This window comes from Mchenga conophoros, linkage group LG19 (genome assembly GCF_057382185.1).
Source record: "Mchenga conophoros isolate Kocher_MC1m ecotype Shallow Benthic linkage group LG19, M_conophoros_male_GT1.1, whole genome shotgun sequence".
NCBI lineage: Eukaryota > Metazoa > Chordata > Actinopteri > Cichliformes > Cichlidae > Mchenga > Mchenga conophoros.
Genome location: NC_140544.1, coordinates 18,728,894 through 18,744,141, shown reverse-complemented (window position 1 = coordinate 18,744,141; position 15,248 = coordinate 18,728,894). Strand labels below are relative to the sequence as shown.

Below are 15,248 nucleotides of genomic sequence, written 5' to 3'. Positions count from 1 at the left end.
GTCACCAAGTAAACCTTTAATATTGTAATGCCAACAAAGTTCCAGCAACTGCCACATTTTTATTGGAAGATTTAAAAACATCCAAAGACCACAAAAGACCACCAAAGTTTGCACAAGATGCATCAACGTTTTTTGATTTTTAATTTTATTAGAAGTAAATCCATCAAAGCCAGTAAAATCAGTGGCAAAGCTGGCAAATATGAACCACTTTTTTTCTATAGTTTGTCAAAAATCTGTGTTGAGATGGGACCTGTTGAGAACCATCTGCAAGCAGTGCCTGTGCTGTTAATAAGAACGCCATGATCAGTGGTGTGTAGATAAATCGAGTTGAACTAAAATGGAATATTCACCCATATCTAAGCACATAAGAATATCATTAGTCAGTGCCACGGTTTTTTGGTAAATCATGCAACCTCTTTAATGAATATTTAATAGAAAATGCTAATCACCACTTTGTAAAGCCCGCAGGGATAAGACCATTTATTTTGATTAGTGAGATGCAAAGATTAATTTCCCTGTACCACTAAAAGAAACTTAAACTTGGGAGATTTCCTAGTTATTTCCTTTCTGCGTGATGTAATCCTTGTGTTTTAATTCCTGATATGCTCATATTTTCATCCGAATCACCGACAAAAGAGCTGTTGCTTTTAACTTTTATTGTATATTAAATGTGTTATTAGTGGGATGGATAATTAGAATGAACCAACAATAACATCACAGTTGAAAACAGAAACCACAAAAGCAGGTGTCTGAGATCAGTTTATTCCCTATACTTGTGTAAACCACTGATTCAAGGCTGTGTAGTTTTTGTAGTGTTCAGAGGAGCTTTTTGTCACTGTGCTTTGCTAGCTGCACAGTAGTATGCTGCACTGTGCTCTTGTTGTGCGACTTGAACAATCAGATAACCTTTTTTTACTGTATTCACACTCAAATCTCCTGTGATATTGAAATGATCTTTATATTGTTCTTCATATTTGTCATCTTTGAAGTACAAATGCCCAATGAGTTTCATAGCTGTGTCTCCAGGCTGCTGCTGGTACCAGAGAATCACCCTGTAGTCAGTCTTTTCATGGCTACAGAAAATCTCCACTTTGGATCCAACTTTTGTGATGAACTCAGAGGGAGACTGACGGACCTCAATACCCAGACAGACACCTGAATAGAGAATGAAAACAAATTCAATTGAAATCATAACATAATGCCACATTTAATGAAACCGTCCATGTTCAGATAACCTTGTAGTAAGTAAAGAAGTTATTACCTGTTAGGCAACAGAAAAAGAGAAAATTAATCATGTTCACATTCCTTTGATAACGTCAAACTATATGAGCCTAAGAGTTGTAGGATTTTAAATTGCTGGGATATGACTTCAGATCAACTGTGTGACCACATTGAACTAAGACCTAAAAGGAAAGTGAAGCGAACACTATGCTGGCTGGTAGGAGGAGTATAAACAGTTCAAACCCATCAAAATAAATGTTTTGGGTTTTTTCAGTTTTTGTATTAAGGGGAGGGGTTTTCCTCTGTGTCCATAGTTTGCTGCACTGTAGTACAAGGCGGTGTGCTCAGGTGCCTGTAGGTCGGCTATAAACACAGAAGAATTCTTTGCTTTCCTCAAATCACCATTAATATTAAAATAAATCTTCATACTCATGTTAAACTCACACAGAGGAGAGAAAGCTTAACATACCCCCCACACTCTCTTATGGTAGAAGCAAACATCACATCATTGTTTATTATGAAAATCTTTGTTAAATAAATAAATAATTTTTTATTTATATAGCACCTTTCAAGACAGAATCACAAAGTGCTGCAAGTCATAAAAAGACTTAAAAAGAGAGAATAAAACAGGCAAAAAATTAACCAAAAGCAGTTTTAAAAAGGTGAGTTTTGAGTTGTTTTTTAAAAACTGCTACTGAGTCCGCAGTTCTTAATGCTTGGGGGAGAGAGTTCCACAGTCTAGGGGCCACAGTGGCAAAAGCTCTGTCACCCTTAGTCCTCCTCTTAGTATTTTTTATAGCAAGTAAGCCCTGATCAGATGACCTCAAAGACCTGCTAGGGACATAAGGCTGTAGCAGATCAAAGATGTAGGCAGGTGCCAGTCCGTGCACAGCTCTGTAGGTCAAGACCAGGATCTTAAAATCGACTCTAAATTTAACAGGAAGCCAGTGTAACTGAGATAATAACGGTGTCACATGTGAGTACTTGGAGGATTTTGTCAAAAGCCTAGCTGCAGCGTTTTGCACAAGCTGCAGACGATCCAGAGAACCTTTGCTTAGACACATAAACAGCGAATTACAATAATCCAAGCATGATGAAATAAATGCATGTATAGCAATCTCGAGTTCAGAGCGAGATAAAAGCCTAGCCACATTTCTTAAATGATAAAAACAAGACCGAACTAGAGATTTCACATGCCCGTCCAATGTGAGACTCGAGTCAAAGGTGACACCTAAATTCCTGATAGAGGATTTAACATAAAGTGTGAGAGGGCCAAGGGCTTTCACTATCTGCGATAGAAACCTATCAGGGGCGCATATGAGGACTTCGGTTTTCCCCTCGTTGCGTTGGTGTAATGCAAATGTCCAGTGCACTTAATAGCTTGGTCTCCAGGGAATTTCTGCCTTTCTGTAGTTGCAGATGAGCTGCACTGAACTTCCAGCTTCCAGTTTGAATTTAGGCGACAGACACTATCTCCACTTTTAAGATTTGGCTCAAAACTTTTCTTTTTCATAAAGCATATAGTTTGGAGGTTTGTCCTTACCATTGTCACCGAAGCGCTGTTGGGGTTTTTCTCAGTTTATGTTTTTGTTTTGTTTTTATTAGTCTTATTTTGTTATTTTGATTCTTATTTTTACAATATAAAACACCTCTGGGGAACTGTTGTTGTGATTTGGCGCTATATCAAATAATTGAATTAAATGAAACTGAATATTGTTGGCATGATGAGCTCCTGTCTGAACATCTCTGACATTTACCAACTACTGCAGGTGTTGATCGGTATTTCTTGAGCTCCAACGCCACCTACAGGAGGAGATGAAAGTAATTTCTAATATCAGATTAATTGTTGAGCAGTTTTTGTACAGCTTCTCCTACTTCTCACATCACTGTGTTTACTCACAGCACAAAAATACACACCAGTGTCATTCTGCTGCAAATCATTCACAGTTAGAGCCCCATTCTCAATGGCTTCTTTGCTGGCTGAATATTTATTCTCAGGGGCTCCACCATAGTCCGGCTTCCCACCAAACACTGTGTAGACAATGAGCCTCATGGTCTCTCCTGGTCGTTGAATATACCAGTACATCTGGTTGTGGCCCTTATCTTTGTTGTGGCTGCAGTTCATGTGTGCAGCTTTGTTAACATAACTCCATCTGATTTCAGGTTGTTGAAACACATCCTGGGATTGACCTGTAAGAAAAAAATATAATTTAATTCAATAAACAAAATGTTTAGGCGTTAGATGGTGACAAGAAATCTTTAAAGTCCAGGTATCTCTTGAGCGGTCTATGTACCTTGGAGCCAGAGAGATGAGACAAAAAATACAATGAGGGCTTGAGCAATCATAGTGATGCTCTACAATGAGATGAAGCTGACACTGTAAATATTAAAGCCTGCTGTTATTTGTAATGGTAGGTGGAGGTTATAGGTTTTAATTCTCTCTAAGGACCTCCCATTCCACTACCGGATTATAATCACAAGACCTATGTTGGTTAGAATACAGGTGCAAGTGTCTGTGAGCTGTAAGAGATAAAAACTGGCAATTGGAAGGTTTTTGTATTGAGTATCAGTGATATGTAGCACTGTGGTATCTAGCAGCACAGAAGTACACTGCACTGCTGTTCATGAAGAGATCTTTAATTGTCAGTGTGCAGGTCTTGTCTTTATTTGCATTCCCAGAAATTGTCACAGTCACTCCAGGCTCTACAGATGGGCTTGTTGCAAACATGTATCCCAGGAACTGCAGTTGGCCGGTTTTTGTTTGCTTGTACCAGAGGATTTGATTATAGGTGTCTATACTGTGTGAACAAGTGATCTCAGCTGTTTCTTCTAGATTTTTATACATATCAGCTGGATTCTGGTGGACTTGGTCACTGAGTGTGGAACCTGTAAAAATGAATAATCAGCAACCTCACATAAATATAAAATATAGAATCAGAGTAAATCCTGAAAAATTGAAAAGTTAACAAGAGTGCATTACCTGACACCAGGATAATGTTAAAGCTTATGCAGAAGAAAGTGATCATCATGTTGTGTTGCATAATTAAACTCAGGAACAGAGCTGGTATGTCTTCCTTGCTTTCATAACTGTATATTCAGTTCTGCTGATTATTCATACACCATTTCTTTAAAACCCTCCCACCAGGAAATTGGGTGGTGTTGCAGTGGATTCTGAAGAGCCACTACACTACAGGCATACTGTCAGCTTATCAAAGGACTTAAAATAGTATCTTTTACTTTGAGTTACACATTTTCAATCTTTGCCAGAACCTTTCTATGAACTTTCAAGTAAACATACTGTATAGGGACAGTATAAGGTTTTGGCTAACTGTTTTGGCTATATTCACTTTTAATTTTTTCTCTAGCCACACTTATGGCCATGAGCTCTGGGAAGTGAGTGAAATTTATTTGTCTTAAAGAAAAAGATTCTTATGTTTTGCAATATGTTTTTTGCCTTCCTCACTTTCATCTGTATGTCATTCGTCCTCATATTGAAATGTTTCATTGAGAAGCTACCAAATACAAGTTCAACACTAAGTGTTAAACTCTTAACACTGCTTAATCTTTCATGGAATAATTAGGCAACAGGCTCACATGGTCATAAAAATGTTTGCTGGTCAATTGTTCAAATACTTTTTAACCTCTGAAAATTGGGAGCTTTTTATAAGTCTAAAAAGGTGAATGCAGTGTTACCCACTGAATCGGTCAGACATCTTGTTTGTATTAAAATCCACTGTGTTGGTTTACAGAGACACAATTACAAAAATCCAGTCATTGTCCAAATACGTATGGACATGTAGATTTCAGCTGCAACTAAAAAATTTTTTATATATAAATATTCAGTTTAGCTCTTTGTATACCATTATTCTTTACATGAATCATCCACACAATATCTTGTTTTTGACATATTATTATGTATTAAATATGTTATCAGTGTGGCATCATTAGAACAAAATTATATAAAAATCAAAAACCAAAACCACAAAAGCAGGTGTTCTAGATCAGTTTATTCCCTTTCTTATGTCAAACCACTGATGATTTCGGGCTGTGGAGTTTTTGTAGTGTTCAGAGGAGCTTTTTGTCACTGTGCTTCTCTAGCTGCACAGTAGTACACTGCACTGTGCTCTTTTTGTACAACTTTGACTGTCAGTGAGCCATTTTTTGCTGTATTCCCACCCAGATCTCCTGTGATACTGAAATTATCGTTATTTTGGTCTTCAAATGTGACTGCTTTGAAGTTTAAAAACCAATGAGTTTCATAGCTGTCTCTCCGGGTGGCTGCTGGTACCAGAGCATCACCCTGTAGTCAGTCTTTTCATGACTGCAAAAAATCTGCACTTTGGATCCGACATCAGTGATGACCCCAGAGGGAAACTGACGAACCTCAATACCCAGACAGACACCTGAATACAGGGGGGGAAAAAAACAAAAACATTTTGTTTAAATCATAAACATTGACACTTTTAGATAATTTTATGTTATGCAAACAAGTTATTACCTGTCAGACACCAGAAGACAAGAAAGGGAATCATCTTTCTATTCCTTTGATTTGTTTTAGAGTTTACTTTTTAATTACTGGGATTCGACTGTCTGAGGTTTAAGAGGAAAGTGAAGTGAAAATTATACTGGCAGCATTTAACAACAAGGTGGGGCGAGTGCATTCAGTTTAAAACCATTCGCTTTATTGGGTTTGAGTTTTGGTATTACAGGGAGGGGTTTTCCTCTCAGTGTGCAAAGCTTGCTGCACAGTAATACACTGCACTGTGCTCAGGAGACCTTTAGGTCCACTATAAACAGAGAAGCTTTCTTTGGTTTCTCTCCACTCAAATCTCCACTAATATTAAAATGTGTCTTAAACGATTCCTCGTGCTCTTTGTTGTTGTAATATAAATGTCCAATGCGTTTCAGAGCCTGGTCTCCAGGGGATTTCTGGTACCACTGCATGAGCATGTAGTCGGTCTTTTCATGGCTGCAGACCAGCTGCACTTTTTCTCCAGGTCTTCTGAAAACTTCCAAAGGTGTTTGGGAAACTTCAGCACCCAGACAAACACCTAGAAACAGAGAAAATGAATAATCTACATGGATACCATAAATAATATAAAGTGGGAATGGTGAATGTGATTACAAGTGAGCCAAAACAATCGGCATGATGAGCTTTTGTCACAGAGTGACTTGAACACTTTACCATGCACACTTTTACTGACGCCCTCCTCTTGAAACCAGCTGCTTAAGGTTTTGATGTCAGTATTTCTTGAGCTTCATCGCCACCTACTGGAGGACATGAATATCAAGTCATCTCTAATATCAGATTAATTGTCAGGCAGTTTCTGTACAGCTTCTTTTACTTCTCACATCACTGTGTTTGGTGACAGTGCAAAAATACACACCAGTGTCATTCTGCTGCAAATGATTCACAGTTAGAGCGCCGTTCTCAATGGTTTTTCTACTGGCTGAATATTTATTCTCAGGGGCTCCACCATAGTCCGGCTTCCCACCAAACACTGTGTAGACGATGAGCCTCATGGTCTCTCCTGGTCGTTGAATATACCAGTACATCTGGAGGTGGCCCTTATCTTTGTTGTGGCTGCAGTTCATGTGTGCAGCTTTGTTAACATAACTCCATCTGATTTCAGGTTGTTGAAACACATCTTGGGATTGACCTGTAAGAATAAAATACAATTTGATAATAATAATTTTCTGATTAAAAGAAAGAAGGCCCTCTTTTATCACATATCTTAAAATGTTCATGTACCTGAAGCCACAGGGATTAGACTAAAAATATGGTGACTACTATAGCAATCATTGTTATATTCTACAGTGAGATACAGGTAACACTGTCAGTAAGAAGCCTGTATAATGATAGGTAGCAATTAAAAGCTTTACTTCACATTAAGGACCTCCCATTTAAATGTTTCGTTCTAACCAGAAGACCAATGTTGGTTAGGATACAGGTGCAAGGGGCTGTGGGCTGTAAGGGAGAAACTGCCAATTGCAAGGTTTTTGTATTGTGACTCAGTGATATGTAGCACTGTGGTAACTAGCTGCACAGAAATACACTGCACTGCTATTGAAGTCGAGTCTTTTAATTGTTAATGTGCAGGTCTGGTCTTTATTTGCACTCCCATCTATTGACACGTTAAATCCGGTCTCTGGAAGTCCTCTGTTTGCTACCATGTACCCCAGGAGCTGCAGCTGGCTATTTGATTGCTTGTACCAGAGGATTCGGTTGTGGTTGTCGTCGATACTCTGCAAACATTGAATTTTGGCTATATCTTCAGATGTTTTGTACATGTCAGCTGGTTCCTGGTGGACGCGGTCGCTAGGAGAGAGACCTGTTAAAAAAAAATCGGAAAAGAAAATACACAAGACTTAATTCAATGCAATAAGTTAAAATACTGTGTTTTTAGCATGTTTAGAGAATTGCTTTATTAGTCAAAAATATTAATATATTTTATAAATTTCAAAAATGTCATTACCTGAAACCAGTATGGTGTTAAAAGTAGTGCTTAGCAATAAGAAAAACATTTTGTGTTTTCTAAATGTTAGTTGAAAAATAAGAGACTACAGTGTTGTTCTTATAGTCTTTTTATCCTTTAGTTCATAAACATTTATACTGGTAATTTCCAGCCTCCTTTCAAGTCAAGCTGCCTATCAGCACACAGACATGAACTCATGAAATGGGTGGGCCCGGATAAATCTCCTCTTAATGTTACAATCAAGTCAGCTACTGTGGGGCTGTACTGCCACCTTATGAAAGGAAACGATATAACTGGCTTTAAGCTTGCCTGTCATGGAGTTTCATGCAGACATGGAAACCACTATAAGGTTTTTGTATTGAGGATCCGTGATATGTAGCACTGTGGTATCTAGCAGCACAGAAGTACACAGCACCACTGTTCAGGGTGACATGTTTAACAGTTAATGTGCAGGTTTTGTCTTTATCTGCACTCCCAGTTATTGACACGTTCACTCCGGTCTCTACATTTGCCATGCTTGTGTACAAGCGTCCCAGGAACTGTAGCTGCTTGTTCTTTAACTGCTTGTACCAAAGGATTTGATCATAGCTGTCTATTCTGTGTGAACAGTAGATTTCGGCTGTATCTGTGGAATTTATATAAATATCAGCTGGTCTCTGGTGGACTTTGTCACTGAGAGAGGAGCCTGTGGGGAAAGAAACAAGAAAGAATTAGACCAAAAAAGGAGCATTGAGGCTGCCAAGATGCAAAGCCAAATTTAAAAAAACATTTTAAAAAATTGAATGAAGTAATACTTAAACTGCACATTTACAAGATTGTAGTAAACACTGTTTAATACCTGAAACCAGAAAACATTTTAAAATAATGGAAAGAAATAAGATGATCATTTTGACTCCTGGCTTGAATTAGAGGCAATCAGATACAGCAAATTGTAGCAGTTGCAATATTTATAACCTCCTGTCTGAGTAAGCATTCCCCAGCAATTTTGTGGGTGGTGTCAATATGCATCCTCCTCCACCTAAACATATGCTTTACATTCGCAATACAAATGAATATATTCCAGATATTGCAAAACAGGTGCATGGGCTTGTGAGCTGTGACATAGAGATCAAATAAAATATGATTGAGAGGTTTTTGTATTGTGGATCAGTGATATGTAGCACTGTGGAATCTAGCAGCACAGAAGTACACAGCACTGCTGTTCAGGGTGAGATCTTTAATAGTCAACGTGCAGGTCTGGTCTTTATTTGCATTTCCAATTATTGTCACATTTGCCCCAGTCTGCTCTTTGTCCTTGTTCTTTATACATATCAGCTGGATTCTGGTAAACCTGGTCACTGAGTGAGGAACCTGTGAAACAAAAAATGTTAACAGAAAATGTAAAACATAGTAACATGAGAGAGAATCTTCAAAAAATGGAAAAGTAAAAAGAGCTCATTACCTGACACCAGGATCATTTTAAAGCTCATACAGAACAAAAAGATGATCATTTTTGGTTGCACACAGATTCATGGATTTATGTTGCCTGCGTTATTGCTTCTTTACTTTTGTAGCTGTAGCTTCTGTAACACTGATATCTCATATCTGAATTAACCCCTCCCTTTTGGAAATCAACTTCTTTTAGGTGGGCAATGTATTCTTAACAGCCACAACCTGTTGACATACTGCCACCTAATGACAGGACTCAAAATAACAACAACCCAGAAACACCTGGTGTAGTAGATTGCTATTTTTCAGCACCTGCTGGAAAGCTGATGGCAAAGCTTTGTAAGCTCTCCAATAGTGTTTCTAAATTTTCTATTACAATTTTCTCTTCTTTCTTTGTCAGTGGAGGCCTGAACAGTAGAACAATATGGCAAAAGGTTCTGAAATTTGCGACAGTGTTTGACTCTTTTCACCAAGTTTCATGCATAAACCTCAAGTAACACCAGTGGGTCAAAGTTATACATCTTTGAGCCATATGCATACATTTTAAACATGCATCAAAGTAGTTGCCATATATCATTTTCCACCGTATTGCATTTTTCACCATATACAGTCTTGTTTTGAAAAAATACTTTTTTTTTTAGTATCCACAAAGATTTGTGTCATTTTAATAACTGTGATGTACGGTATAAAAACACACCATATTAACTTTTGAAATGTTTGGCCTAAAGAAAAATCATTCTTGTACGGGTTAGTTCATTACGTGGTGCCATAATGCACTCTTCTCTTCCTGAACTGTCACTATACTAAAGTTCTGCTGCTACCTGTAGAAGTAGTCAAAGTACCGTAATACTTGACCTGAACTACACTCCAAAACCTTGGTTATCCAGTAGAATATTTATATTTTTCATCTATGTTCCTAAGCACTCTGATTAGCTGTTTAAATGAAGTTAGAAGGTCGGATAGTATGTTAAGAGACGGGGTATCCAACATCTTGTTGTAGGATAAGTGGAAAAGAATGGGTGGGTGTGTGGATGCCAATCATTCTGTCTAGATTCAGAGAAATGCCCTGGACAGGTCACCAGTCTGTCACAGGACTAACACAGAGAAACAGATAACCGTTCATAGTCACATTCGCACCTATGGGCAATTTAGAACCCCCAGTTAACATAGCCCTGCTAATTGCACGTCTTTGGACTGTGGGAGAAAGCACGAGTACCTGGGGGGAATGTGGACTTTTCATGTTTTCCCCATGTGTTGGCATAAGTTAATTTAAGTGAGCAGAGTGACGAGTACAGATGACCATTTTAATGGACAGTACCTCTAATTAAGAACAGAGCTAAAGAGGGCTTGATCAGACCAATTGTGATCAATAATTGTGCTCTGACAAACCTAAATTTAAGAAACAAGCGTGTGTGTGTGTGTGTGTGTGTGTGTGTGTGTGTGTGTGTGTGTGTGTGTGTGTGTGTGTGTGTGTGTGTGTGTGTGTGTGTGTGTGTGTGTGTGTGTGTGTGTGTGTGTGTGAGAGAGCTGGTAGTTGAGAAGCTGAAGACCTTCATATGATCCTCTGATGTGTAGTTGTACTTGAGGTCCCCCTACAGTACAGGGAATAATTGCAACACTTGTGCCAACCATTCAGTGGGGTTTTTGTTCAGCTTTCACATGAGTCTGTATCACTGTGCTTACTGACAGCACAGAAATACCAGCCGCTGTCTTTTGGCTCCAGGTCCTTCACTGTAAATGTCCCATCATGAACCTCAGTCTTTGTGGCTGAGTATTTCTCTTTGCTGAATTTTCCAAAGTCGTGATCGTATTTTTTGGCTGTTGTTGTGAACACAATCAGTTCCATATTTTCTCCTGGCAGCTGTCTGTACCAGTACATCTGGATATAGTTAGCATCCTTGGTATGGCTGCAGTCCATTGTTGCATTATTACCCCGTTGTTCCCACAGCATGGGAGTTTGTTTGACATCCTTGGCATCAGTTAGACCTGTGTGTGTAGAACAATTCGGTTAATAATGAACATTTTTAAGTATAAAACTTTAAACCATAATCGCTTGTTTCTGCCATCTCTAAAATAAGAAACGCCATAAATGAGATTTTACTCAACTCACCTTTGATCCAAAGCAGAAATATCAAAAAAGTGAGGTGACCATATATGAAAATGTCCATGTTGTAGACGATAGGAACACATGAATAAATGACAGTTTGAATTTATGTTGATATCAAGAGTTTCAGGTGGGCGTGTCACTGCTTTGTGGGGAGCTCTGTGATCCTGTTATCTTCGGTTTCACCACTGACAGTTGTATTTGTGGTACTTGACATCCCCCTGCAGTCCATGATGTCTCTGTGTCTCTATGTTAGCCCTTCCAAAGCATAACAACCTGTCCAGTGTGTGCCCCACCTCTCATCCTGTGACCCAGAATAGGATAAGTACAAAACGGATTAATGGAAAAAGTTCATTGGGAAACACCTGATACACACAGCAAATGGATGAAACAATATGAGGAGGGATCGTTTAACCATTATGTCGATGCTGTTTCAGATGGTTTCATGAAGTACAACTGTTGATTACCACTTTTAATGATGCTAGATAAAGGCTAAAGAAGACAGATTACAAGAGGCTTTGCATTTTTATGATCGTTGTTTCAACATTTATATGGCTGACTGTGAAAATCTTGACAGAAAAATGGGTACGGCTTGATTGCAGGAAGAAAAATTATGTGTCTGGCTTTATTCATAGATTAACATTAATGCTCTAATTCTTCCAGCGATTGAAGCAACTATTAATATTTGAAAAGAGCCACCAATGTGATTTCAAAGGGGATGAAAATTAGCTTCAAGCTTTCAGTATTTTTTTTCCAAGGCTAGATTTAGTTGCATACTGGCTGCAGGTGTTCAGATATTAATCTCTCTGCAGAGACATTAAGAGAGGTTTTTGTATTGCCTTTAGTGGAATCTGTAGTACCGTGCTGGCAGCACAGAAATACACAGCACTGTCAGTCACTGACACATTAGAAATGGTCAGGTTTGAATGTTTTCTGCCATCTCCATTAAAGCTGATTTTCCCTTTCACATCATCCTCGGGGATTGGGGAGTTTACATTTAGGTATCCGAGGAACTTTAGAGCTCTGTGTTTGTCTTGTTTATACCAGAGAATCCTATTAAAAGACGACACACTGTGTGAACAGTGGATCTCACTGGATACAGATTGACCAACTTTCTTAATGATGGAAGGAGGTGTTTGCTGGACCGTGTAGGTGCTAGAAACTCCTGTTGGGGGGGGGAAGAAAAACATGTGATTTTTAAAAGGTGAAATTACCAGATGAGGGGAATTTTTCTCATGTTAGAATACTCACCATACTTCCCTATGAGCTGAAAGAAATAGATAAAGAAGACTCTGGACATCATGTTGAATATAGACCCTCCTTTGCTGTCCTGTGGAGTTCATCACAGTTAAAATATGACAGATGTGAAACCAAAGCTTTCACTTTATCAGTATGCTATGTAGATACTGTGGCATTTGGGCGTATGCAAAATGTTTGTTACATTAGTTTATTTGCTGACATTTGTCTCCCCCTGTGGGTGTGAAATATATCATCTTTGTCATCAGCAAATACAGATTTTTATGAAGTGGGACTCTCTTTGAGTGAAATATGTTTTGCTTGTTTTACTTTGCTTTTTTTAACATAATGGTTGGTAGTAATTTCAGTGTGTGTGTGTGTGTGTGTGTGTGTGTGTGTGTGTGTGTGTGTGTGTGTGTGTGTTTCTGTATGTCATATCAGTAACCAGCCATTTAAAACTAACTAAATCTATCTTTCTTTATTTCACTGATTCATTTTGTTTGTATCTACTGAATGACTTAATCACCCTGCGAATGTGAGTTTATAATCTTCTATGAATGGTTTTTCATGTGGTCATGTATGTGGAAGGTTCATATATGCAGCTTTATGATAAAAAAAAATAATGGTTTAGTCCATGGATTTGTTTTTTGATTTACAGAGATTTCTTTGAACATTATTGCAGTTAGTCATGGCACTGCAGCCCATGACGCACCGCAGAGAAATACAAGCCTGCTTTAAGAGACAGTCTTTTCAGTTACAGTTGCAACACTAGTAGTAGTCTATCTTAACAACTATACCGTAATAGTAAAGCTGAAAAGCAGCCACAGTCTCTAAGTGGCATTAAAAATAATGAGTCTAAAGTTCCCTGTGTGTGAGATTATCTTCTGCTTCCTGACACCAGCAGTGCAGGATTATTTCAAGTGTCTAAATCACTTGTTTGACTGTGTTGACTTACAGCACAGAAATGCACTGTTCTCTTCGTCCAGCACCTTCTCCACTGTCAGAGATCCAGTTTGAATGTCACTCTTTGTGGCTGAACATTTGTCCTCATGAGGCCTCCTTCATATTTTTGCAGGAGATTTAGAGACGTGAAGAGAACATACCTCATTCCCTCACATGGCAGCTTTTTAAATCTGTGCATGCATTCAGTAGTTTGACTGTAAGTGAGTAGTAAAGATCAAAACTTCCAGTGAAGAACATTTTTATTTTATTGTGTTCTGGGGATCTTAAACTTAAGAGACCAGAGTCTCTGTTAGTGTGTGTGAGATGGTAGTTGGGAAGTTGAAGACCTTCATATGATCCTCTGATCTGTAGTTGTACTTGAGGTCCCCCTACAGTACAGGAAATAATTGCAACACTTGTGCCAACCATTCAGTGAGGTTTTTGTTCAGCTTTCACATGAGTCTGTATCACTGTGCTTACTGATGGCACAGAAATACCAGCCGCTGTCCTTTGGCTCCAGGTCCTTCACTGTAAATGTCCCATCACGAGCCTCAGTCTTTGTGGCTGAGTATTTCTCTTTGCTGAATTTTCCAAAGTCGTGATCGTATTTTTTGGCTGTTGTTGTGAACACAATCAGTTCCATATTTTCTCCTGGCAGCTGTCTGTACCAGTACATCTGGAAATGGTTAGCATCCTTGGTATGGCTGCAGTCCATTGTTGCATTATTACCCTGTTGTTCCCACAGCATGGGAGTTTGTTTGACATCCTTGGCATCAGTTAGACCTGTGTGTGTAGAACAATTCGGTTAATAATGAACATTTTTAAGTATAAAACTTTAAACCATAATCGCTTGTTTCTGCCATCTCTAAAATAAGAAACACCATAAATGAGATTTTACTCAACTCACCTTTGATCCAAAGCAGAAATATCAAAAAAGTGAGGTGACCATATATGAAAATGTCCATGTTGTAGACGATAGGAACACATGAATAAATGACAGTTTGAATTTATGTTGATATCAAGAGTTTCAGGTGGGCGTGTCACTGCTTTGTGGGGAGCTCTGTGATCCTGTTATCTTCGGTTTCACCACTGACAGTTGTATTTGTGGTACTTGACATCCCCCTGCAGTCCATGATGTCTCTGTGTCTCTATGTTAGCCCTTCCAAAGCATAACAACCTGTCCAGTGTGTGCCCCACCTCTCATCCTGTGACCCGGAATAGGATAAGTACAACAGAACGGATTAATGGAAGATGATGGTTGTTTCAACATGTTAGAAAAATGATTACGGCTTGATTTCAGGAAATAGAATTATGTGTTTGGCTTTAATCATAGATCAAAATTAATGCTCTAATTCTTCCAGTTATTCTTGCAACTAATATTTGAAATGAGCCACCAATGTGACTTCAAAGGGGATGAAAATTAGCTTGAAACCTTTAGTAACTTTTTTCCAAGGCTAGATTTAGTTGCATACTGGCTGCAGGTGTTCAGATATTAATCTCTCTGCAGAGACATTAAGAGAGGTTTTTGTATTGACTTTAGTGGAATCTGTAGTACCGTGCTGGCAGCACAGAAATACACAGCACTGTCAGTCACTGAAACATTAGAAATGGTCAGGTTTGAATGTTTTCTGGCATCTCCATTAAAGCTGATTTTCCCTTTCACATCATCCTCAGGGTTTGGGGAGTTTACATTTAGGTATCCGAGGAACTTTAGAGCTCTGTGTTTGTCTTGTTTGTACCAGAGAATCTGATTAAAAGACGACACACTGTGTGAACAGTGGATCTCACTGGAAACTGATTGACCAACTTTCTTAATGATGGAAGGTGTTTGCAGGACATTG

General features: G+C 38.6%; 1 gene segment (V, D, J or C); it reads right to left on the bottom strand.

The window, feature by feature from the left end:
- Positions 1–832: 832 nt before the first annotated feature.
- LOC146552053 (T cell receptor beta variable 24-1-like) lies at positions 833–1,295 on the bottom strand. The segment is given in 2 exon segments: positions 833–1,155; positions 1,262–1,295. Coding segments are annotated over 2 exon segments (357 nt in total).
- Between the last annotated feature and the right edge of the window lie 13,953 nt (positions 1,296–15,248).